Here is a 27,505-nt window from a genome sequence, read left to right on the forward strand (position 1 = left end):
AGATTTAAACCTAAATGTGTCACTAATTAAATTAAATGTAAAGACACCAGATGCTTCAGTTAAAAGCAATAAATTGGCAGACTGAATACAAAATTCAACAATATACTATTTATAAAAGCTTTCCTACGTGTAAAGATACAGAAAAGATGAAATTTTAAAGGTAAGGTAGGAAATACACTATGCAAATTATAATCACCAGAAAACTGGTGTAGCTCTGTTAATATGAGAGGTAGAAGCATTTACTAGTGATAAAGAGAATTACTTCCTAGTGATCAGATCAAATATGAGTGGGGACATTAAAAATTTGAATGTATTTTTGACAAACTTCACCTATTTGACATATAGAATTACACTTTCAAGAGCTGCAGAATACAAAATGTTTTTAGTATGCATGGGACATTAAAAAAATATTTCTTACATTTTGGGATGTAAAGAGTATCACAAGAAATTTCAAATGAACTTAAAATGTTCTCTAAAGAAACAAGTCAGACAGATAACTAGCAAATTCCCATATAGTTAAAAAATTTAACCCATACAAATAACCATAGGATTTGCTCCAAAATAATATAGGAGGCTGAAGTAGCAGTAGGCAAGAAAAAACAAGTTTGGACATAACTGGATAGTCATTAAAGATGAGTACATGGGGATTCATTATATTATTCTGTGTACATTTACATATATTTTATATTTTCATAGTTAAATGTTCAAAAATGTAAATAAAGTCAATAGGAAAAATCACCTGAGCTATCAGGTTTCCCCTATGAAAAGTAAGATGAAATAAATAACTTAAGAGTGAAAGAAAAATCAAAACTGAAATAATAAAAGATTTTGAACTAAATTAATTGAAATATTTCCTATCAAAACTTGTGGGATATAATAAAAGCAATAGTTAGAGGAAGTTTTATTGTTTTCAGTGCATAATGAGAAAATAAAAAGGACCAAAAATTCATGAGCCAAGCAGCCATTTCAAAGTGGGAGAAAAAACTAGCAAAATAAACACAAAGGAATTAGAAGGAAGATCATAATAAAACACATAGATGGCAGATAGGATCAACAAAATCAACAATTAGTTTCATGAAAAGAATATTATTGATAAACTTATACTACACAAAAACATCTATTTCTGCTTTATTGACTATGCCAAAGCCTTTCACTGTGTGGATCACAATAAACTGTGGAAAATTCTGAAAGAGATGGGAATACCAGACCACCTGGCCTGCCTCTTGAGAAATCTGTATGCAGGTCAGGAAGCAACAGTTAGAACTGGACATGGAACAACAGACTGGTTCCAAATAGGAAAAGGAGTACCTCAAGGCTGTATATTGCCACCCTGCTTATTTAACTTATATGCAGAGTACATCATGAGAAATGCTGGACTGAAAGAAGCACAAGCTGGAATCAAGATTGCCAGGAGAAATATCAATAACCTCAGATATGCAGATGACACCACCCTTATGGCAGAAAGTGAAGAGGAACTCAAAAGCCTCTTGATGAAAGTGAAAATGGAGAGTAAAAAAGTTGGCTTCAAGCTCAACATTCAGAAAACAAAGATCATGGCATCCGGTCCCATCACTTCATGGGAAATAGATGGGGAAACAGTGGAAACAGTGTCAGACTTTATTTTTCTGGGCTCCAAAATCACTGCAGATGGTGACTGCAGCCATGAAATTAAAAGACTCTTACTCCTTGGAAGGAAAGTTATGACCAACCTAGATAGCATATTCAAAAGCAGAGACATTACTTTGCCAACAAAGGTCCGTCTAGTCAAGGCTATGGTTTTTCCTGTGGTCATGTATGGATGTGAGAGTTGGACTGTGAAGAAGGCTGAGCACCGAAGAATTGATGCTTTTGAACTGTGGTGTTGGAGAAGACTCTTGAGAGTCCCTTGGACTGCAAGGAGATCCAACCAGTCCATTCTGAAGGAGATCAGCCCTGGGATTTCTTTGGAGGGAATGATGCTAAAGCTGAAACTCCAGTACTTTGGCCACCTCATGCGAAGAGCTGACTCATTGGAAAAGACTGTGAAGCTGGGAGGGATTGGAGCAGGAGGAGAAGGGGACGACAGAGGATGAGATGGCTGGATGGCATCACTGAATCGATGGACGTGAGTTTGAGTGAACTCCGGGAGTTTGTGATGGACAGGGAGGCCTGGCGTGCTGCGATTCATGGGGTCGCAAAGAGTCGGACACAACTGAGCGACTAAACTGAACTGATAGACAAATTGGACAAATTTAAAAACAAAAATAAAATTACAAAAACTGACTTATTTTTAAAAATATTTATTTTTACTTATTTGGCTGCATAGGGAGGGTCTTGGTTGTGGCATGCAAACTCTTAGCTGCAGCATGTGGTATCTAGTTCCCTGACCAGGGATGGAACCCGGGCCCCCTGCATTGGGAACGTGGAGTCTTAGCCATTGAGCCACCAGGGAAGTCCTCAAAGTTGCTGTTAAATAACAGAAAATTTGAGTAGTGCTATAACTGTTAAAAAATTAAATAGACAATATTATTATTACTTTTTTACTTAATTCTATTTATAGACCTCTAAATATAATAAAACTAAGAACTTTGCACAAATATTTTAAGAGGACTTCAACCTTGTTCCCACTGCTATGTTCACTGAAGTCAATTCTCTTGTTTCTGTAGCTTCTGTATCTGTTTTCTGAGCAGCTAAGAGGACTTATCATGCCTGTTTCTGTCACAACCTCTCAGCATTTGTGACCACCATTAGATGCTGAGGGAAATAGCCAGAAAGACCCACAAAATTTTCCACAGGCTTAGAGAGGTGGGCTCCACAACCAATACAATGCCACATCTGGTCCAGGTTGAGAGCAATGAGTTTCTTTCCATAATTATTGGACATTGGATCATAGGAGCCCAGCTGCTCCATTAAATGGCCATCCTTGGGACACTTGTTGGGGAAAACCACAATGTGGTAAAAAGGCCATTTGGTACAGCCACCCAGGGCAAGGTGGATGGTTAAGTGGCCTCCATGGTAGGCCTTGTAGAGGACAGTAGTGAGCTGGACCATGGCACAGCCAGAGGGCGCTGGGGCTGTGGACCAGCTGAGATGCCTTGGAGCTTTCCAATGGCTGCATGGTAGGTAATTGGCTCTAGTGCCTCAGGCAGCATAGAGAACCAACTGGAAAAGTCAATACTGAAACAGCCTCACCCCTCCATGACCCCAACCCAGGCACCTCAGTGCCAGTACACTTATATTAAAAAATCCTATACCTATCATCAGACTTTATGGTATAATATTAAACTGTTTTCCCTTAATATTAGGACCAAGGTAAGCATATTCAGTCTGAACACCTGGAAATCCTAGCCAGTGAAATAAGTGAAAAGGGTTGAAAAGGAAAAGCTTCTCTTTTTGCAGATGACATGAATGTCAGAACAGAAAATTCTAAGAACTCTATAACAAATAAATGCATTTAGCAAGACTGCAAGTTACAAGGCTAATACACAAAGAATCATTTGTATCTATATATATTAGCAGTAAACAGTCAGAAAGTACAATTAAACTAAATAAATTTACAGTGACTTTGGAAAAAATACTTATGAATAAATTTAGTAAGAAATACCAAGACTTTCTACACTGAAACATAAAACTTGGTTGAGAGAAATTAGAGAAGACCTACCTAAACAAATGGAGCAATATACCATGTTTAAGGATTCAGAGAGTCACTATCATGGTCAGTTATCCCAAAATTGATCTGTAGATTCAATGAAATTCTATTTACAAATACCAGCAGCATTTTTATAGAAACTGATAAAATAAGTCTAAAAATTAAATGAAAATTCAACTGCCCAAGATAGATAAAATTATCTTGATAAAGACTAAAGATGAAAGTCATAAAATTTCAAGGATTACAACAATGCTATAGTAATAAAAATGATATATATGTGAAGACAGTCTGATATATATGTGAAGACAAATATGCAGATCAGTGGGACCAAACAGAGGGTCTGGAAACAGACCCACAAATGTGCCAAAGCAACTCAATGATGAAAAGAAATATTTCAACAGATGGTATGGGGAAGAGCTACATTTTCATATGGAAAAATAATGTACCTCAACCCTACCTAATACCACACATAAAAATTAATTCAAGATGGATCACAAAACTAAACATTAAAGCTAAAGCTATAAAATTTTTAGAATAAAATTTAGGATTATATCTCTGCAACCTAGGGGAAGGTAAGGATTTCTTAGGATACAAAGACCAACAATCACAAAAGAGAAAAAAAATCAATATATTAGGCTTTATCAATATTCAACATATCAATTCATCAAAAACACTATTTAGAAAAAAAGACAAATCATAAACTAGAAAAAATATCCATAAGACATATACCTGACAAATGACTTATTTGCAGAATCATTAAAAAACTATGACAACATTGAAAAGACAACCCACTTAAAAAAAAAAAAAGACAAAAGATTGTTAAAGGAACTTTAAAGGAATATACAGAACTGACAGTAAGTACATGAAAATGTGCTCAGTATCACTAGCTATCAGGAGTTAAAACCACAGAGAGATACCCTATCTGATACAAAGTAGAATGGCTCAAATTTAAAACTCTGACATCAAATGTTGGTGTGGATGTGGAGCACCTAGAATTCTCTCATAATCCTGGAGGGATTATAAAGATAATGAAACTAATTTGGTAAATATTTGGTACTTTTCTACAAAACTAAGCATACACCAACCTTATGATCTGGCAGCTCCACTTTTAGGTATTTATCTAAGAGGATGAAAACTCGTGTCCACACAAAGTTGTGTAAAGGAATGGTCAAAGCCACAATATGCACAATATCACAATCTTATGTCAATCAAGAAGAGAATGGATAACTAATTTTGGTATTTTTTATGAAGTAATACTTATTGCACGCTAAGTTGCTTCAGTCGTGTCTGACTCTTTGGGACCCTATGGACTGCAGCCCACCAGGCTCCTCTGTCCATGGGATTCTTCTACAGGCAAGAATACTGAAGTGGGTTGCTGTGCCCTCCTCCATGGGTAATACTTAATAGTCAATAATAAAAAGGGACAAACTTTGGCTACATGAAGCCATGTGGGTGAATCTCACAAAAGCTGCAAATAAGAGAAATCAAATAGTATAGTTCCTTTTACATGAAGTTTTAGACTTGGCAAAACAAATCTACACTAAAAAAAAGTTTAGAAAAATGGTTGCCTCTAGAGGAGAAATACCAACAACCTTAGATACACAGATGATACCATTCTAATGGCAGAAAGTGAAGAGGAGCTAAAGATCATCTCAATGAAGATGAAAAAGGAGAGCAAAAAAGCTGGCTTGAAACTCAATATTAAAAAAAACTAAGATCATGGCTTCCCTTGTGGCTCAGCTGATAAAGAATCTTCCGGCAATGTGGGAGACCTAGGTTTGATCCCTGGGTTGGGAAGATCCCCTGGAGAAGGGAAAGGCTACCTACTCCAGTATTTTGGCCTGGAGAATTCCATGGACTGTATAGTCCATGGGGTCCTAAAGAATAGGACACAACTGAGTGACTTTCACTTTCACTTTCAAGATCATGCCATCCAGCCTGATCAAACTTCATGGCAAATAGAAGGGTAAAAAGTGGAAACAGTGACAGATTTTATTTTATTGGGTCCAGAATCACTATGGACAGTGACTGCAGCCATGAAATTAAAAGACACTTGCTCCTTGGAAGAAAAACTATGACAAACCAGGACAGCATATTAAAAAGCAGAGACATTGCTTTGCTGAAGAAGACCCATATAGTCAGAGCTATGGTTTTTCCAGTAGTCATGTATGGATGTGAGAGTTGTACCATAAAGAAGGCTGAGCACCAAAGAATTGATGCTTTCAAAATGTGGTACTGGAGAAGACTCCCTTAGACTGAAAGGAAATTAAAGCAGTCAATCCTAAAGGAAATCAGTCCTGAATATTCATTGGAAGGACTGATGCTGAAGCTGAAGCTCCAATTCTCTGGCCACCTGATGTGAAGAGCCAACTCACTGAAAAAGACCTGATGCTGGGAAAGACAGGGTAGGCAAAAGGAGAAGAAAGTGACAGAGATGGTTAGATAACATCACCGACTCAACCGGCATGAATTTGAGCAAACTCAGGAAGATAGTGGAGGACAGAGGAGCCTGGCATGCTGCAGTCCATGGGGTTGCCAAGAGTTGGAAACAACTTAGTGACTGAACGACAATAAGAGGGTACTGACTGGGGAAAGTCACAGTGATGCGAAACTTCAATATCTTGATAGAGGTTTAATTTACACGAGTACATGCATTTGTCAGAATTTACCGAACCGTGGAATTAAAATGTGAATTTCACTTATTTTACCTAAAAATACTCCCACACAAATACCAAACTACAGTTAGTTGGTTTATTTTTTTCCTTTGTATTTAATGGTAATTCTGATACTACTTCCCATATATTCTAGATTTGAGCAAATAAGTAAAAGTATTAAGGGAACTGAAAGCAAGGTATCCCATTACTGGTTAAGGGAGTTACAAATATGGAAAGGGTAGTGCTGATTGGTTGAAAGTATTAATATAAACTCTTGTTTTTCTGATAGATGGATAAGTGAAGTGAAGTAAAAGTCGCTTAGTCGTGTTTGACTCTTTGCAACCCCATGGGCTGTATAGTTCATGGAATTCTCCAGGCCAGAATACTGGAGTGGGTAGCCTTTCCCTTCTCCAGAAGATCTTGCCAACCCAGGGATTTAAACCAGGTCTCCTGCATTGCAGGCGAATTCTTTACCAGCCGAGCCACAAGAGAAGCCCATGATGGATAAGTAGTTCTACATATATATACACGTTTCTTAATTCTGCAAAGGCTTAGAAGCAATGAGCACATCCAGCACCTATGTCTTCATTTAGGAATGCTGCTGCTGCTGCTGCTAAGTTGCTTCAGTCGTGTCCGACTCTTCGCGACCCCATGGCAGCCCACCAGGCTCCCCTGTCCATGGGATTTTCTAGGCAAGAGTACTGGAGTGGGGTGCCATCGCCTTCTCTGCATTTAGGAATAACATTCTCTAATAAATGGAAATAGGACTTCCAAAAAAGGCTGATTTCTGAGCTGCTGCTGCTACTGCTGCTAAATCGTTTCAGTCATGTCTGACTCTGTGCAACCCCAGAGACGGCAGGGCAGCCCACCAGGCTTGCCCATCCCTGGGATTCTCCAGGCAAGAACACTGGAGTGGGTTGCCATTTCCTTTTCCAATGCATGAAAGTGAAAAGTGAAAGTGAAGTCACTCAGTCGTGTCTGACTCCTAGCGACCCCATGGACTGCAGCCTACCAGGCTCCTCTGTCTGTGGAATTTGCCAGGCAAGAGTACCGGAGTGGGTTGCCATTGCCTTCTCCAATTTCTGAGCTGAAGCATCATCAAATGATCTTGGAATACCTTGTCATAGAGGAAAGAATAGAAGTGTTAAAATAACAATGGGCACAAATTCAAAGGACTCAAGCTCAGTTGGAGGAATCCTCTATCAGTCAAATCTGGAGCAATCTGAGCATTAAAAGGAATAATGGAAGCAACAGAATAAAACTCACTAGCTAAAATAAGGTCTACAAGTTCATAGAAATAGATGAACAAATAAGTTCTTCCACACAGAAGATGTCAACATAAGACAAGTGACAGAGTAAGAAATTCATCAAAGGGCGCTAAAACTAGGAGACAAAACTTGGATGAGAAAAATGCTACTCATTTATAAAAGGGAAACACTACTTTTACAGGGGAGAAACCTAACTACATAACCAAGTGACCAGTTAACATAACCAGTAAAGAAAGAAATCAACATTACATGTCTTTTGATAGAAAGGATTAGGAAGGAGGTAGGACTATTTCTGAGGTATTACTGAAAAAAATGCATAATCTGACTAATAATCAAAAAACCTCAGCAAACCCAAATTGGGGAACATTCTACAAATTAACTGGTCCATACTCTTGAAAACATCAAGATCAAGATAGATAAAGGTTTAGGAAATGTTCCAGATTTTAAAAACATACAATTAAGTGTAACCTAAGATTCTGAATTAAACCTTTGACCAGAAAAATAAACAGTTATAAAGGAAATTACTGGGGGAATTTATAAAATTGAGTCTAGACTATGGATTAGATAACAGAATTATACCAATGTTAAAATTTCTGAATTTAGTTAATTGTACTGTGGTTATGTAACATAATGGCTTCTTTCAGGAAATATACACTTAAGTTTTTCATGATAAATGGGCTTGATATCTCTATGTCTCAAATAGTTCAGAAAAACTGCTAACAGATAAATATACATAAAATATATGCTCATATACCTACAGATACTTTTATATATGGGCTTCTCTGGTGGCTCAGATTGTAAAGAATCACCCACAATGCAGAAGACCTGGGTTCGATCCCTGGATCAGGAAGATTCCCTGGAAAAGGGAATGGCTACATACTCCAGTATTCTTGCCTGGAGAATCCCACAGACACAGGAGCCTGGTAGGCTACAGTCCATGTTGCAAAGTTGGACACAATTGAGTGACTAAGCACGGCATATGTGTGTGTGTGTGTGTGTTAGTTGCTCAGTCGTGTCCGACTCTTTGCAACCCCATAGACCATAGCCCACCAGGCCCCTCTGCCCATGGGATTCTCCAGGCAAGAACACTGGAGTGGGTTGCCATATACACATACATACATATATGTGTAAATATGTATGTGTGTGTATATATATATAAAACATTATATTATATAGATAAAGGAAGGGAATGAGGAAGGGTAAGTGGAGGGTACAAATGAGGTAAACATATGGTTGTAATTGGCTTATATGGGTAAAATATATATGAGAGTTCTTATACTAGTCTTGTAACTTTTCTGTATGTGCAGAATTATATCAAAATAAAATTTATGAAAAAGTTAATTGCACTCATGAAACTATAAATTAGGACAACAGCACAGAAAACCATTCAGCAGCTATCTATTAAAGCAAAACATACAAAATATCCTGTAAACCGGCAATTCCATTCCTGGGTATTTACTCAATGGAAATATTCAGATATGGTCACTTAAAAAGTGGGCACAAGAACATCCATAACATTATAATACCACGGGATTCGTTTGCATTGATATATCACAATTTGTTTATACATTCTACCCTCAATGGGCATTCAGACTGCTTTCAGAGTGGGGTTGTTACAAACAGTATGAAAAGGTGCTGAATTTCATGTTATCAAGGAAAAGAGATACTCAAACATCCATCACATGAGCATAAATTTTAAAGTCTGTTAGACCAAGTTTTGGTGAGGATATGAAGCAAAGAGATTTCTCTTTGGAAAACAGCTTGGTATTACTCAACTTAAATTAGGTAATTATTCAAACTGCCTAGATTAAAATTTAAGACATGTATATCCTATGAGCCAGCAATGACATGTTTCCTTCTGAGGACATGAACACATCAATTATTTTCCCATACACTCTATTTTTATTAATCCTAAACAAAGTACTGAGCTCAAGTATAAGCTGGAATATCCTATACAAGATAAGTGAATTCCACAGAAATTGGTTGGGTTTCCCTGGTGGCTCAGCCGGTAAAGAATCTGCCTGCAATGCGAGAGACTTAGGTGTGATCCTTGGGTCAGGAAGATCCCCTATAGAAGGAAATGGCAACCCACTCCAGTATTCCTGCCTGAGAAATCCCATGGACAGAGGAACCTGGCAACCAACAACTGAGATTTTGATGAAACCTGCAGGCCAAATAATTACTCAGCATCTCTCGTGCACGTGAGCAGAAGAGCGCCAAAAGCCGTGTGCTGGACACACGGTGGCCATCATTGTTGCTTCCTGTTGTAAGGACGGCGAGAACCCATTCATGCCCTCAAAGCAGACTTCTCCAGCTCACCTCAAGGAGCAGCTGTAATGCCAGAACCAGGGGAGACTGAGCAGGTGGAAAAGAGAGAGGCATGCGTCTCATGGGGGCTCTTCACACTCCATGCCTGTCAATACCAACCCAACCTTCCTGTGGCACCGTATTTATCCCTACGTCCCATCTCCTGCTCCTGTCTGGGATGGAAGCAGATCCATTAAGGCTTCATCTCCAGGTCGAATCTCCAGGTGCTGAATCTCTGCAACTCAAACTGGAGCAAATGCTGCCAGGGTTCTAACTATTCTACCCTAAAACCTGGGCAAGAGGAGGATGGAAATGGCACTTTCCTTATAGGGTGCCATTTCTCCTTTACTGAAGAGATAAAATAGGGTAATCAAGGGTGCCTGGCACAGACAGAGGATGTGACAGAGGTTAGATCTTACTGCATCCCTCTTAGTGCTGCTGCCCTTACTGCCACTGGAACATGATGGTGCAAGGGACTGCAACGTTATTTCAGATAACCCCAGGGATGCAGACAGAGAAGACCGAGACAGGCTAAACAACAACATAAGATGGAGTTTGGGAACCGGCCTCCTGGTCACTTCTGGTCTGTTCCAACATTTTTCCCGGTAGTGTACCATGTACCCTGGCTCTGAGGTATAAATATAAACTCACTACAAAATGTAAGTTCACTTTCTAAATGTACTTACAGGTCACCGTCATCTGGGCAAAATAATATTTTACACGATAAATTAGAATTTAATGAGGAAGACCTTTAAGATAACTGCAGAATGTTTTGAGCTTTGGAAAGACATAGCTCATGAAAATAAATGATGATGCAGAGCAGCTTCCACAAATGCAGCTGACCCACTGATGATCCTTCAGACAGTAAGGCAAGCACCCAAAACAACGTCCAGAGGCTCCCCTGAAACAACTGCCAACATACACACTGTGCCAAATGGTCTGAAGTACATCTGAAGAACTTTAATGGAACACACAAAAAGCAATGTCTTAGATTCTTATTTTACACAAATCCCCAAATGCTGGGTTTTTTGCTTAATTTTAAAGTTGGTAAATTATCAGCCTAAAAGGTCATGCTGTCAAGTTCAAAAACTGCTTTGGGATAGCAACTTCCTCTTAAGTCTATTAGAAATGTGGGAATGGGAGAGTACAATTTGAATGAAGAAAAACAGCAACCTGTTTTTCATACCAAAAACCCCACAAAAACAAGAAACAATAGCTCTTCTCCTGCTCAAGTATGCCATCATTTCCCTCTGGGCACATGGTCAAGGATAATGCTGCCATGTAGGTCAGGAGACTCAGCTGGTCTGACTCTGCACTGATTGTGTAGGAGCCTGAGTCTTTTACCAATCTATGAGTCTTTTATCTATCTACCAACATATGAAATTAGTATGTATGATCACACAAACTCTACAGAACCCATCCTTCCTCAACACTCTCTCTTATAACTGTATTTTACAAGCATCCTGCATCCATACCAGAACTGTGTTCCCTTCTCTAGTTCTGTGAACACTGCACAAAGCAGACTGCATATGTATGGCTATTTATAAAGACTAGGGATTTCATCAGAACATCCCCAGACTAATATGCTTTAAAAATATATAGCAATCGACAATTCACCCAGAACTGGGGGGAGTCTTCTCACTTCAACTTAAGCCTTGTCTCTCTAGCTTCAGACCTGGCACTAACTGCCTCTTCGACATCTCCACCTGGTTGAAGCACAGATACTGCAATCTCTGAATAAAATGATAAAATCTCCTCCCCAAACTGCACCCCATCCAGTGTTTCCTATCTTAAAAAAAATGGAACAGCATGCTCCACAAGGCATCTGGATGAACGATGAAAATGTCATGTGAGTTTTTTAAAGTCCTGATTTAGCAATCCCTGGTAGCTCAGACGGTAAAGCATCTGCCTACAATGCTGGACACCCGGGTTCGATCCCTGGGTCAGGAAGATCCCCTGGAGAAGGAAATGGCTAACCCACTCCAGTATTCTTGCCTGGAAAATCCCATGGATTGAGGAGCCCGGTAGGCTATAGTCCATGGGGTCGCAAAGAGTCGGACATGACTGAGCGACTTCACTTTCACTGATTTTAATGTGATTAATCTGGGATGCCATCTTGGCATTGAGATTTTTTTCAAAGCTTCCCCCTCCCCAGGGCTGAGAATCACTGCTCCAGATATGTTTCAAATCCCCAAGACTCTAATGGGTCTATTCCTCCTCCAATGTGTTCTCAATTATAGATGCTCTCAACTGCTGCTGCTGCTAAGTCGCTTCATTTGTGTCCGACTCTGTGCGACCCCATTAGACGGCAGCCCACCAGGCTCCACCATCCTTGAGATTCTCCAGGCAAGAACACTGAAGTGGGTTGCCATTTCCTTCTCCAATGCATGAAAGTGAAAAGTGAAAGTAAAGTCGCTCAGTCATGTCCGACTTTTAGCGACCCCATGGACTGCAGCCTACCAGGCTCTTCCATCCATGGGATTTTCCAGGCAAGAGTACTGGAGTGGGTTGCCATCGCCTTCTCCAAAGGCAATGTAGCTCTCAACTGCTACAACCTGCCAAATAGGGTTGCCATGGGCTGTATGACTGTGATGCCACTGGGGGCTGTTCAATGTGGCAGCTCTGCCTTCCAGTCCGAAGTTCTCCCAGCACTCCAGGCTCTGCTGTAGTCATTCTGCATGTTTGAATGACCTGTGCTCTTTTCAAAGCCATAGATGCTCAAAAATTCTGGATCAATGGGGTTGGAACCCACAGACAACATTTTTTTTTTAAAGTTCCCCAGAAGACTATGAAGTGCAGCCACAGTTAAGTACAACTTGTTCAGTAGCTTAGTGTCCCAAAGAAAATTCCTAATTTCTATGTGGTATCCATTGTGCATCCGTCAGTCCGCCATTTCTCTGGACTTCCAATCTGCTGGTCCTGTCACTTTTCATACTTCATCTTCCTCCTCAAGTCCTCACTTTTCTAAGTGACCAGCCTAAACACTGTGGTTCAATACGTGGCCATGTGTTTATAAATAGTATTAACATCTTGCTCGTCCTCCCCTCCCTTTCCTTCTACTTACTCTGCACTGTACCAAAGCATCTGAACATTGTTGGAAAAAATTTTAAAACACTGATGACTGAAATTTCTTCAAATTTATACCATATACCTCAGATAGGAACTCAAAACTGTCAACTGTCATATTTCCTTAGAAATTTCACTTTGCCATTCTGCAAGATGACTATTTCATGCTTTTCTATTCCTTTCAGGTATCCAAACAGCCTCTCCAGTTTTATCTTGTGCCTTTGCTGCCTATTTAGTGGTCTGTGGAGAATTTTGTGATCTTTCCATCACCAACCCTTTAGCTTCTGTACCCTCACTGATTATCAATGTCTCTCCCATTAACTTCCTTTGTAGGATACCCCCCTTCATCTACTAAAGATTATTAAGGGACATGATCCCTCTAATTTCTACTGTGTCATCAATTTCTCCTCCTTGACTTGATTATACTTTCAAATTGCTCATCCTAAAAACAGGAGATATATATATATATATATTCCTCCAGTTGCCACTCCTTCTGCTTTCCCTGGCAGCAACAGACTTTGAAGATTTATCTATGCTCTGTCACTAAATGCTGACTTCTTTTCCCTTTATTTTGCAAAGATAGTGGGGATAGAATTTTAGATTTATAGGTATTTGCACTGAGCATACTGAAGTTATTAATATACTGTCTTCCAGCTTCCAATACTGCTGTTAAAAGACATTCCATGTTCATGGATCAGAAGACTTAATATCATCAAGATGGCAACACTCCTAAAATTGATGTGCAGATTAAGTATATCCCTATCAAAATCCCAGCTGGCTCTTTGCAAAAGTTGTTATGCTGACTTTACGATTATCAAGGGACCAAGACTAGCCAGAACTATCTTAAAATGAGAGGTCTTAAAACTTGCTAAAGATTTAAAATAATTAAGACAGTGTAGTATTTGCATAAATCCTTACATTTATGGTCAACTGAATTTTGGCAATTGTGTTAAGACAATTCTGTGGGAGGAAAGTTATTTTCAACAAATGATGCTTGGACAACTGGATGGTAACATTCAAAAGATTTAAGTTGGATTCCTACCTCACAATGTACACAACAATTAACCTAAAATGGATCCTAGATTTCATAAAAGTTAACATTACAAAACTCAAACACAGAAGTAAATATTTGTGATCTTGGGCTAGGCAATAGATTTTGGGGCACAGTACCAAAAGCCTAAGGAATCAATGAAAAAATAGATAAATTGGATTTCATCAAAATCAAAAATAGTTTTGATTCAAAGGACATAGAATGTGAAAAGACAACCCACAGAACTGGAAAAAATATTTGCAAATCCTGTATCTGATCAGGGAACTTACATCCAGAATATATAAACAAGCCTCGCAACTCAATAATAAAACTAACCAATCAAAAAATAGCGAAGGATTTGAATGGACATTGCCTGAAAGACGTGCAATGTAACAGACTCAATGGACATGAGTTTGAGTAAACTCTGGGAGTTGGTGATGGACAGGGAGGCCTAGTGTGCTGCAATCCATGGGGTCACAAAGAGTCGGACACGATTGAACAACTAAACTGAACTGAACTGAAAGACGTGCCATGTAGTGGTGCACAGTTGGAAAGATCCAAATAGCATTTTAAAGGCTCTGAAACCCTAGACTTGACATTAGATCACATCCCAGGGAAGCAAGGCCAGTGTCAGACTTTATTTTGAGGCCTCCAAAATCACTACAGATGGTGACTACAGCCATGAAATTAAAAGATGCTTACTCCTTGGAAGAAAAGTTATGATGAACATACGCAGCATATTAAAAAGCAGAGACATGACTTTGCCAATAAAGGTCCAAAGCTATGGTTTTTCCAGTAGTCATGTATGGATGTGAGAGTTGGACTATAAAGAAAGCTGAGCACTGAAGAATTGATGCTTTTGAACTGTGGTGTTAGAGAAGACTCTTGAGAGTCCCTTGGACTGTAAGGGCATCCAACCAGTCCATCCTAAAGGAAATCAGTCCTGAACAGTCATTGGAAGGACTGATGCTGAAGCTGAAACTCCAATACTCTGACCACCTGATGCAAAGAACCGATGCATTTGAAAAGACCCTGATGCTGGGAAAGATTGAAGGAGAAGGGGACGACAGAGGATGAGATGGTTGGATGGCATCACCAGCTCAATGGACATGAGTTTGAGTTAACTCGGGAGTTGGTGATGGATAGGGAGTCCTGGTGTGCTGCAGTCTATGGTCGCAAAGAGTTGGACATGACTGTGCGACTAAACTGAAGTGAACTGAAAGACGTGTCATATAGCGGTGCATAGCTGGAAAGATCCAAATAGCATTTTAAAGGCTCTGAAACCCCAGATTTGACATTAGATCACATCCCAAGGAAGTAAGGCCAGTACCTGAAGGCTGAACTTAACCAGATCAATTGTCTGCTAAAATAAACAAAAAAAAAAAAAATCAAAAACTGGCATCCTCCTTAGAATTAAACAAGACCCAGATTTTCATATCATAATATTCCAAATGCCCAGACTACAATCAAAATTACATGGTTTATGAACAACCAGGAACATCTGAACTTGGGAGGGAAAAGAGAATCAGCACATGTCAACTCTGAGATGACAAAAATGTTGGAATGACCAGATAGAGATGTTATTATAACCATACTCCTAGAAGTAAGGTCAAACAATTGAAAATGTAAAAAGTATCAACAATGAAATAAAAGGTATACAGAAGAATCAGATGAAAATTTTAGAAGTGAAAATATAATAACTGAGACAAAAATATTAACTAAACAGGCTCAACAGCAGAATGGAGATGACAAAGGAAAGAGTCACTGACCTTCAAGAGAAATCAATAGAAATGATATAATTTGAACATCAGGGGGAGAGTATTGAAAAAATATAAGAGACTCAGGGACCTGTGAAAAATGTCAAAAAATTATTGACATTTATCCCATCAGAGTTCCAAGAGAAGAGTCTAGTGTGGAAAAAAAATGGAAGCGATAATCGCTGAAATCTCACCAAATTTTTGTGAAAGACAAACTCATAGATTCAAGAAACTCAAAAGCAAATCCAAATTAAAAAAAAATCCAATTCCAGACATATTACAATTAAACAGCTGAAAACCAAATACAAGCAAAAATCTTGAAAGCAGCTGGGGAAAATCACTGCATTTATGAATAAAAGAACAATGATTTGAGTAACTGAAGATTCCTCATCAGAAATCAGAGAGCCACAATATTTTTAAAGGATGTCAAAAAAGAATTGTTAACTCAGAATGCTACATCCAGCATAAATAATCTTTGAGAATGAAAATGAAATACAGATATTCTCAGATGAGGGGAAACAAAGTGAATTAGTCACTAGAACCACTCTAAAAAAACGTTAAAGGAAGTTCCTCAGACAGGAGGCGAATGATCTGAAAAGGAAACTCAAAGCTTCAAGAATGAGAAGCAACGGAAATGACAAAGGTGTGGGCAAAATATAACCGATTATTCATTTGGGGGGTCATTTCTATAAAATATATATAATGATTAAAAGCAAAAATAATAACACTGTCTGATGGAGTTCTCAGTGTATGTGCATGTAATACATAATAAACTTACAAACAAAGGGGGAAGTCAAGGGAACTATGTAGTTGTAAGGTTTCTACATTTCACATGAAGTGGTAAAATTCTACAGAGACTATGGAAAGGTAAGTATGACTATTATAATTTCTAGAGAAATTAACAAAGAGAATAAAAAATAAATTAAAATGGAATACTAAAACATATTAAAATATTCCAAAGAAAGACAGAAATGAGAAATAGACAAAAAGGAGAGAATAAAGGAAAACCAAATAATAACTTTGCTAACCTAAACCCAAACATATCAATAATTCCATTAATGCCAAACAGTTTAAATATATCAACTAAAAGACTCTGATTACTAGAATGGGTTAAAAAATAAGATTCAGTAATATGATCTCTCCATGAGACCCACTTTAAATACGATGACATAGGCAGGTGAAAAGTAAATGATGGCAATAATACTCCATAAAAACATTAACTGAAAGAAAGTGGAGTGGTTATATTAACATCAGATACAGTCAACTTCAGAGCAAAGGGAACTACCATGGATTAAGAGATGTTAGCTAATGATAGATATTATGTAATGAACACCAATTACAATGTAATTGGTGTTCAATTCACCAAACAACTAACCAAGGGAAACAATCCCAAAAGTGCAGGCACCAAACAAAAGAGCTTCAAAATCCATAAAGCAAAAACCAGTAGGAATATAGCTTGGCAATTAAACATAAACTTACACATAGTCCAGTGGTCCCACTCCTAGGTATTTATTCCAGAGAGATGCAAACTTAGTTCCCCCTAATCCTTGTAAATGGATGGTTATGGCAACTTTACCCAAGAGAGACAAATGTGGGAACTTCTTGGATGTCCTCCAAAGGGTGAATAAATAAACTGTGGTATACCCATATGATGGTATAATATCCAACAATAAAAAGGAATTAACTGTTAATTCACACAATTGCTGTAAATCTCAACTGTGCTATGCTAAGTGAAAGCAGCCAGCCTGCAAATACTACATATTGTATGACTTCAATTCTATGACATTCTGTAAAAAGCACAACTATAGGGGAAGAGAACAAAGCAATGGTGTCAGGGTTAGGAGTGCGGGAAGACTGACTGCAGACTGGCAGCCTGAGGGAGTCTCATGGGGTGATAAAACTCTCCTGCATACTAATTATGGTTGGTAGTGGTCCAACAATCTACAGGTGTGTTAAACCCATCACTGTACACAAAAAATCAACTATACAATATGCTAATTTTAAAAACAGGAGTAAAAGGTTTTAAAGGCTGTGTAGAAAAAGTAAAGTTTTAAAATGAATAAACTAAGCTTCCACCTCAGGAAACTAGAAAAGGAGAGCAAACTATACACAAAACAAGCAGAAGGAAAGACATGATGAAGATCAGAATATAAATCAATGAAAACAGAAAACAGAAAAACAAAAAGAAATAACAAAAGTTGGTTCTTTGAAAACATTAACAAAAATGACAAGCCATTAGCCAGACTGACCAAGACATCAAAAGAGAAGACATGAATTACCAAAATCATGAATGAAAGAGGGCATGTCAGTACCAATCCACAGACATCAAAAGTATTACAAATGCTGGAGAAAATGTGCAGTTACATGTACAAGAATGAAATTAGAACATTCTCTAACACCACATACAAAAATAAACTCAAAATGAATTAAAGACCAACATATAAGACTGGATACTATAAAAACTATTAGTGCAAAATGTAAGCAGAACACTCTGATATAAATTGCAGCAAAATTCATTTGAGGACTTCCCTGGTGATCTAGTGGTTAAGAATCTACCTGCCAATGCAGGGGACACAGGTTCAATCCCTGATCTGGGAAGATTCCACGTGCCATGTGGCAACTGAGCTCACATGCCACAGCTACTGAAGCCCATTTACCCTAGAGCCTGTGCTCTGCAATGAGAAGCCACTGTAACGAGAAGCCCAAGCACCTCAACTAGAGAGTAACCCCTGCTTGCCACAACTAGAGAAAGCCCACACACAGCAACAAAAAAATTATATATATATATATATAAAATAAAATATTTAAAAAATTTATTTGGATCCATCTCCTAGAATAATGGAAATGAAAACAGAAACATACAACAGGGACCTAATTAAAATTTTGCATAGCAAAGGAAAACATAAATGATGCTACTGACAAGAGATCAATTTTCAAAATAAACAAACAGCTCATACAGCTTAATGTAAAAAAAACCCAACCCAACCAAAAAATGGGCAGAAAATCTAGAGACATTTCTCCAAAGAAGACATACAGATAGCCAATAGCCATGTAAAAAGATGTTCAAATTTGCTAATTATTAAAGAAATGCAAATCAAAACTAATGAGGTATTACCTCACATCAGTCAGAATGGCCATCATTAAAAGTTTACAAATAATAAATGCTGACGAGAGTATAGAGAAAAAGAAACTGTCCTACACTCTTGGTGGGAATGTAAATTGGTGCAGCAACTGTGAAGAACGGTATGCAGGCTCCCTCAAAATCTAAACATAAATAGATAGCCTACTGGAATTGGCTGTATGTCTCAGGAAGCTCAAACAGGGGCTCTGTACCAACCTAGAGGGGTGGGTGGTGAGGGAGACAGGAGGGAGGTTAAAAAGGGAGGGGATATATGTATACCTATGGCTGATTCATGTCTAGGTTTGACAGAAAACAACAAAATTCTGTAAAGCCATTATCCTTCAATTAAAAAATAAATAAATTAAAATAAATAAATAAATTAATTTTAAAAAATATAAATATAGGGCTACCATATGATCCAGCAATTCTACTACTAGGCATATATACAGATATCCAGAGAAAATTATAATTCAAAAAGATACATGCAATTCAATGTTCATAGTGAAAGGTTGTTGCTGAGCCATGAAAGATGCTGGGATTCTTGGGCTCTGGAGGAGAAGAATTCAATCCGGGGCCAGTGACGAGCCTTGACTGCTCAGAATTTCTGTGTAATAATGTTTTGTTAAAGTATAGAAGAGATAGAGAAAGCTTCTGACATAGACATCAGTAGGGGGCAGAAAGAGTGCCCCCTGCTAGTCTTTAGCCAGATGCTTTAGCTACTAGCAGTCTGATAATTAGAGAAAGGAAATATTTCAAAACTCAGAGACTGGCACCAGGCCCCTTACCTACAACATACATTTTGAGAAAACATTGGCACAAGGTGAGTTGTCCTTGGCCATAAAATGATTGACATCAATCTTGAAGAAAGGCAGGTTTCCAAGCAAATACAGTCTCATTAACATAGCTTAAAAGAACATTTGCCTGAGTAAAACCTACCGGTTTGTCAAATGGGTTCTGAGTCTTAGGCGAAACCTACTTGAAGACAGAGTCTAGGGTAAATACATAGTTCATTAACATAGCTTAAGACATTTCCATAAGAAAAGTGCATTGGTTAGTTCAAGGTTTGAGAAAAGTTAAGTTCAGGTGGAACCAGGTGTTGTCATGGCAACACAGAATTTTAAAAGAAACGTCTTCTTAAAATTGTATAGAGAAGGGGAAAAAATATCACATTAGCAGTTTGTTTCCTCCTGCCGCTTAAGAGAGAGATTAAAAATGTCTGACACTTGCAGCCTATTTCCTCCTTTTGGAGACCCCTGGCCTTCCTGCCTGTTACTCTCTCAATAACGACACCATTACAACAGCCAAAATATGGAAGAAATCTAAGTGTCCACTGACAGATGCATAGATAAAGACAATGTGGCACGCACACGTACGCACACATACACACACACAATGGAATATGACCCAGCCGTCAAAAAGAATGAAATAATGCTATTTGCAGCAACACTGATGGACCTAGAGATTATCATACTAAGTGAAGTGAGGAAAAGATACCCGATGATATCACTTATATGTGGAATTTAAAATATGACACAAATGAACTTATTTACAAAGCAGAAACAGACCCACAGACATAGAAAACAAACTTATGGTTACCAACAGGGTTAGCAGGGGCAGAGAGAAATAAATTAGGAGTTTGGAATTAACATCTATATACTACTATATATATAAAATAGGTAAACAAATAGGACCTACTGTTTACCACAGGAACTATACTCAATGTCTTATAATAACCACTAAGGAAAAAGAATGTGAAAAAGAATAATGTATAACTGACTCTCTTTGCCATACACCTGAAACTAACAAACACTACGGTGGTGGTGGTCTAGTCGCTCGGTTCTGTCCGACTCTTTGTGACCCCGTGGGCTGTAGTCCATCAGGCTCCTCTGTCCATGGGGCTTGCCAGGCAAGAATACGGGAGTGGGTTGCCATTTCCTTCTCCAGGGGATCTTCCTGACCGAGGGATGGAACTTGGGTCTCCCACATTGCAGGCAGATTCTTTACTGCTGAGCCACCAGGGAAGCCCCTTAAATTAACTATACTTCAATTTTAAAAAATAATTCTGTTGTAATAACTCACTTGCGGTTGAGTTCATGGAAAAATTAAAACTTGCAATATAATGAAGAGGAAATAAAGCTTTGTTATTCTGAAACCTAAAGGAAAAATCAGAATTTTCAAAAGTATTTACTGTAACTTTTTAAAACTACTTTCTTTTTAGGAGGAAACCATAAGCCATAGCTTTGAAACTTAAGGATGAATTCATAAGGACCAGAACAGGTTAGAATGAAAGAAAAAATTAAAAGAGAACACTACAAGTTCTCACAGGGGTAGAGAAGGCAGAACTGGGGCAGCATGAAATAAATATGTCAGTGGGTAGAGGATGAAATTGAGAAGCTCTCCTAAAAATATAAAAGAAAATATCACAGGGATGAGAACAATGTTTAAGATAATAGATGTGGAACATAAAGAAGAGATAAACAAATGTTAAAGTGTTAAAAGTACAAGTCTTCTAGAGGAATACGTTAGAACAAAACCCACGGACATCACATCCAAGTCTCTGAGCTGATAAAACACACACGTATTAGAATGGCTCAACGCAGTCCAGCAACAATCAACAAAAAAAGCCAATCATAAATCTCACCCTGGTGACATTTCCAAATTCTAAGCACATAGAAAAATACTACAAAGTCCAAACAGAAAACTTAATGATTTCTTCAGAGTAACAGTATCAGGCTGCTCTTGAACTTCTTTGGATATTTTGAAGTTCAAAAACAGCATTACCAGGACTTCTTTGGTGGCTCAGTGGTAAAGAATCTGCCTCGCCAATGCTGGATATGTGGGCTCAGTCCCTAGTCTGGGAAGATGCCACATGCCTCAGCAAGTAAGCGCTTGTGACGCAACTACTGATCCTGTGCTCCGGAGCCTGGGGCCGCACCTACGGAATCCACATTCCCTAGGGCCTGTGCTCTGCAATGAGAGAAGCCCCTGCAATGAGAAACCCTTGCATGGCAACTAGAGAAAAGCCTGCAAGGCAACGAAGACCCAGCACAGCCAAAAATAAATAAAAATTCAAAAAACAGCATTACCAAATCTAGGGACTTTGGAGAGAAATAAGTGCTAATAAGTTAAATATTTTCTACCCAACTAAGCTGTCTGGCTTAGGGCAGGACAATAGAAAGGTGTTCTCAGATACACAAGAGTTCAGAAAACAAGCCTCCCCATGTGCCTTTCTTAATGATGGTATACCACAGGCAGCCACAGAACATGTTAAAATGAAGATGGACAAGATACCAGTAGAGAGATGGTAGCAGAAAGGAACCAGAGACCAGCAGACTTTTCTGTGGAAGAGCAATATGCAACAGCAACCAAACATTGAGATTTCTGTCGACTATCACCTTTCTATGCCAAAACAGCTGAGTTTATCACAATAATGAGCTTTCAACACGGCAGTCTTGGTGCCTCCTCTCATTCCCTCACAAAGATAAAACCTAAAATAAAACTAATTCTTTTTTTTTTTTTAACAAAAGAGAGTTACAAACTGGACAGCCAGGGGGAAAAAAAAAAAAAAGAGAGAGTTACATGGGAATATTGTGAATAACTTCATGCCAAAAAAGTTAGAAAATGCACATACAGTGGAAAAACTTTTCAATGTACACAAATCACCAAAGCTTACACAAGAAGAAAACAGAAAATCTAAATAGACTGGTAACAAGGAAAGAAACTGAATTGGTAAAAAAAAAAAAAAAAAAAAAAAGTTGAGTCTTATCCAAAATGACTTCAATGGTACATTCTACCAAACATTTAAATGAAAAATAATACTTCACAAATGCTTTTGTAAAGTACAGGAAGGGGGAACACGTCTCAACTCATTCTATGAAGTTAGCATTACTCAAAGCCAGATAAAGATATCAGAAGAAAAGAAACTATAAATCAATATACTTCATGAACACAGTGATAAAATAATCCTTAATGAAATTTGAATAAACTAAATTCAGGAACAACAAAAAGTTACATGTCATGATCAATTTGGGTCTATCTCAACAATCCAAAATTGCTTATACATCTGAAGAGTCCAAAATGCAGTACTTGGACACAATCTCAAAAACAACAGAATGATCTCAGTTCATTTCCAAGGCAAACCACTCAATATCACAGTAATCCAAGTCTATGCTCCAACCACTAATGCTGAAGAAGATGAAGTTGAATGATTATATGAAGACCTACAAAGACCTTCTAAAACTAACAGCAAAAAGATGTCCTTTTCATCATAGGGGACTGGACTGCAAAGGTAGGAAGTCAAGAGATATCTGGAGTAACAGTCAAGTTTGGCCTCTGACTACAAAATGAGGCAGGGCAAAGGCAACAGTTTTGCCAAGAGAATCCACTGGTCATAGCCAACACCCTCCTCTTCCAACACCACAAGAGATGACTCTACACATGGACATCACCAGATGGCAAATACTGAAATCAGACTGATTATATTCTGTGCAGCTGAAGATGGAGAAGCCCTACAGAGACAGCAAAACAAGACTGGGAGCTGACTGTGGCTCAGATCATGAACTCCTTATTGCAAAATTTATGTTTAAAATGAAGAAAGCAGGGAAAACCACTAGGCCATTCAGGTATGACCCTAAACAAAGTCATGTATGGATGTGAGAGCTGGACTGTGAAGAACGCTGAGCGCCAAAGAATTGATGCTTTTAAATTGTGGTGTTGGAGAAGACTCTTGAGAGTCCCTTGGACTGCAAGGAGATCCAACCAGTCCATTCTAAAGGAGATCAGTCCTGGGTATTCTTTGGAAGGGATGATGCTAAAGCTGAAACTCCAGTACTTTGGCCACCTCATGCGAAGAGTTGACTCATTGGAAAAGACTCTGATGCTGGGGAGGATTAGGGGCAGGAGGAGAAGGGGACAACAGAGGATGAGATGGCTGGATGGCATCACTGACTCGATGGATGTGAGCTTGAGCGAACTCCAGGCGTTGGTGATGGGCAGGGAGGCCTGGCGTGCTGCGATTCATGGGGTCGCAAAGAGTCAGACACGACTGAGCAACTGAACTGAACTGAACTGAAATCTCTTAAGATGATACAGTGGAAGTGACAAATAGATTCAAAGGATTAGATCTGACTGACAGAGTGCCTGAAGAACTATGGACGGAGGTTCATAGGAGGCAGTGATCTAAACCAACCCCAAGAAAAAGAAATTCAAGGCAAAATAGTTGTCTGAGGAGGCCTTGCAAATAGCTGAGAAAAGAAGAGAAGAAAAAAGCAAAGGAGAAAAGGAAAGATATACCCATCTGAATGCAGAGTTCTAGAAAAAAGCAAGGAGAGGTAAGACAGACTTCCTAAGTAAACAATGCAAAGAAATAGAGGAAAACAATAGAATGGGAAAGACTGGAGACTTCTTTAAGAAAATTAGAGATACCAAAGGAACATTTCATACAAAGATGGCCACAATAAAGGACAGAAATGGTATGGACCTAGCAGAAGATATTAAGAGGAGGTGGCAAGAATACACAGAAGAACTGTACAAAAAAGATCTCAGTGACTCGAATAACCACGATGGTGTGATCACTCAGCTAGAGCCAGACATCTTGGAGTGTGAAGTCAATGGGCCTTAGGAAGCATCACTACAAACAAAACTAGTGGAGATGATGGAATTTTAGCTGAGCTATTTCAGATCCTAAAGGATGATGCTGTTAAAGTGCTGCACTCAATACGCCAACAAATTTGGAAAACTCAGCAGTGGCCACAGGACTGCAAAAGGTCAGTTTTCATTCTAATCCCAAAGAAGGGCAATGCCAAAGAATGTACAAATTAATGCACAATTGTACTCATTTCACATGCCAGCAAGGTAATGCTCAAAGTCCTTCAACCTAGGCGTCAACAGTATGTGAACTGAGAAATTCCAGATGTACAAGATGGATTTAGAAAAAGGAGAAGAACCAGAGATCAAATTGTCAACATCCGTAGGATCATAGGAAAAGCAAGAGAATTCCAGAAAAACATCTACTACTTTATTGGCTACACCAAAGCCTTTGACTGTGTGGATCACAAGAAACTGTGGAAAATTCTTCAAGAGATGGGAATACAAGACCACCTGACCTGCCTCCTGAGAAATCTGTATGCAGGTCAAGAAGCAACAATTAGAACCAGACACGGAACAACAGACTGTTTCAAAATTAGGAAATATTGTTTATTGTCACCTTGCTTATTTAACTTATATGCTGAGTATATCATGCGAAATGCCAGGCTGGATGAAGCACAAGCTTCAAGCAAGATTTCAGGGAGAAATATCAATAACCTGATATGCAGATGATACCATTCATATGACAGAAAGCACAGAGGAACTAAATAGCCTGTTTATGAAAGTGAAAGAGAAGAATGAAAAAGCTGGCTTAAAACTCAATATTCAAAAAACTAAGATCATGGCACCCAGTCCTATCACTTCATGGCAAATGGATGGGGAAACAATGGAAACAGAGACAGACTATTTTCTTGGGCTCCAAAATCACTGCTGCCATGAAACTGAAAGATGCTTTGTCCTTGGAAGAAAAGATATGACAAACAATATGCTAGACATCATATTAAAAAGCAGAGAAATCTCTTTACTGACAAAGGTCCATCTAGTCAAAGCTATGGTTTTTCCAGTGGTCATGTACAGATGCGAAAGTTGGACCATAAAGAAGGCTGAGAGCCAAAGAATTGATGCTTTCAAACTGTGGTGTTGGAGAAGACTCTTGAGAGATTTCCTAAGACAGCAAGGAAACCAACCAGTCAATCCTAAAGGAAATCAGTCCTTAATATTCATTGCAAGGACTGATATTGAAGCTGAAGCTCCAATACTTTGATCACCTGATGTGAAGAACTACCTCACTGGAAAACACTCTGATGCCAGGAAAGATTGAAGGCAGGAGGAGAAGGAGGCAACACAGGATGAGATGGTTGGATGGCATCACTGACTCAAAGTACATGAGTTTAAACAAACTTTGGGAGATGGTGAAACACAGGGAAGCCTGGTGTGCTGCAGTCTATGGGGTCACAAAGAGTCAGACAGGACTAAGCAACCGAACAATAAAACTATTCAAAGTTGGTTAACATCTGAAAATAGTGTCATACGATAGTATACTATAAAGGACCAAAACCATATAACAATCTCAGAAGATGAAGAAAATGCAGAGAAAGCACTGGGGAAAAAATCAAACATTTATTCATTATAAAAATTCTCAACAAACTAGGACTATAAAGGCATTTCCTCAACCTTATAAAGGGCATTCTGAAAAGCCAACAGCTAACATAGTTAATGAGGAAATATTGAATATTTTTCACCTCAGAGCAAGAACAAAGTAAGGATGTTCCAACTTGCTCCTTGTAATCAGCAATGTCCTAGAGGCGCTAGCCAGTGAAACAAGAAAAACAGTGACATGCTAACAGAATCTGGACAGGAAAGAAGTAAATCTAAACGGACTGTGTGCACACATGACATGACCTGACATATAGAAAACCCTAAGAAGTTCTTAGGAAAATTATCAGAATTATTGAATTTAGCAAAGTTTTAGGAGGTTAGTTCCTACATGGGTAAACAAGGAAATTTCTGGGGGCGCTGTTAGCATTCTGGCCTGGAGAATTCCGTAGATTGTATGGTCCATAGGGTGGCAAACAATTGGACACGACTGAGCAACTTGCACACACACACATACACACAAATTAGCATTCTGTTTCTTGATCTGCATCTTGGTTTATTCCACTGCTTATCTGTCATTTCCTTTAGATGTCTAACAGGAACTTATGTCAAATAGATTATTGATTTTATTCCCAAATCCACATTCATTCACAACTGCTCACCAACTATCTCCTTTTCCATTAGGGACATCAAGACTCCCTAATTAACTGACATTAACTGACATCAAGATTCACCTACTTGCTCAGTAGGAACTGGAATTATCCTTGATTCCCTCCTTTCGCTTGCATGACATTTATAATGCACCAGCAACTCCAGTGGATTCTATGTCAAAAAACATGGTGAATTCATCCACTTCCCTCCATCTCTAAGACAACATCACTCTTGCCCATTTACTCTCATTCCTTGGTTTAATGAATGTATAGCCTCCACCAACAACCTTTATCTCCCACCTCTTCCTACTCCCTTGCTTTGTTAAAAGTCACCAACCTGTTGACAAGGTTCCAAGTCCAAGGCAAAGGTCACTGGCATGGCTCCCAAAGTCTTGCACCACCTGCCTCTCTCCATCTTCTCGTCAGCCTCTCCCATGGGCCACATCAGCCCTTTGTTTGTCCTTAGGACGTGACAAGCTCTACTTGTCCTGGAGGATTCATCCATGCTCTCTTGCTGCCGAGATCCCCACTCATTCTGCATAACAGCATCTTGTTCATGACTTTCTGCTCACCTTACACAATCTTTAACATTTCGGGTTTATTAATTTGTATACTGTCTGTCTTACTTTGCCATAGCAACCTTGCATGAGGCCAGGCCTATGTCTTTTTTCACTCACCACTATGTGCCCAGCATCTGCATAATGCCTGGTAGGTGGACGGCACAGTGTTTATTCATTCAAATGCACAGGGTACAATTTAATAAATCAAAGAATACTGGGGCAGATTCAGATACTACATGAGATGTTTCTTCATGCACTGAATATACCAGGGGTTCCTAAACT

At 38.8% G+C, this 27,505-nt stretch overlaps 2 protein-coding genes across 8 annotated transcripts in view; both read right to left on the reverse strand.

The window, feature by feature from the left end:
- The window catches only part of OTUD7A (OTU deubiquitinase 7A), a 388,360-nt gene that overhangs the window by 250,868 nt on the left and 109,987 nt on the right, over positions 1 to 27,505 (reverse strand). The window lies entirely within an intron of this gene.
- Positions 2,581 to 3,149, reverse strand: LOC123330716 (28S ribosomal protein S16, mitochondrial-like). The gene is given in 1 exon segment (XM_044932805.2): positions 2,581 to 3,149. A coding segment is annotated over 1 exon segment (450 nt). The 5' UTR covers positions 3,031 to 3,149.

This window comes from Bubalus bubalis, chromosome 20 (genome assembly GCF_019923935.1).
Source record: "Bubalus bubalis isolate 160015118507 breed Murrah chromosome 20, NDDB_SH_1, whole genome shotgun sequence".
Taxonomy (NCBI): domain Eukaryota; kingdom Metazoa; phylum Chordata; class Mammalia; order Artiodactyla; family Bovidae; genus Bubalus; species Bubalus bubalis.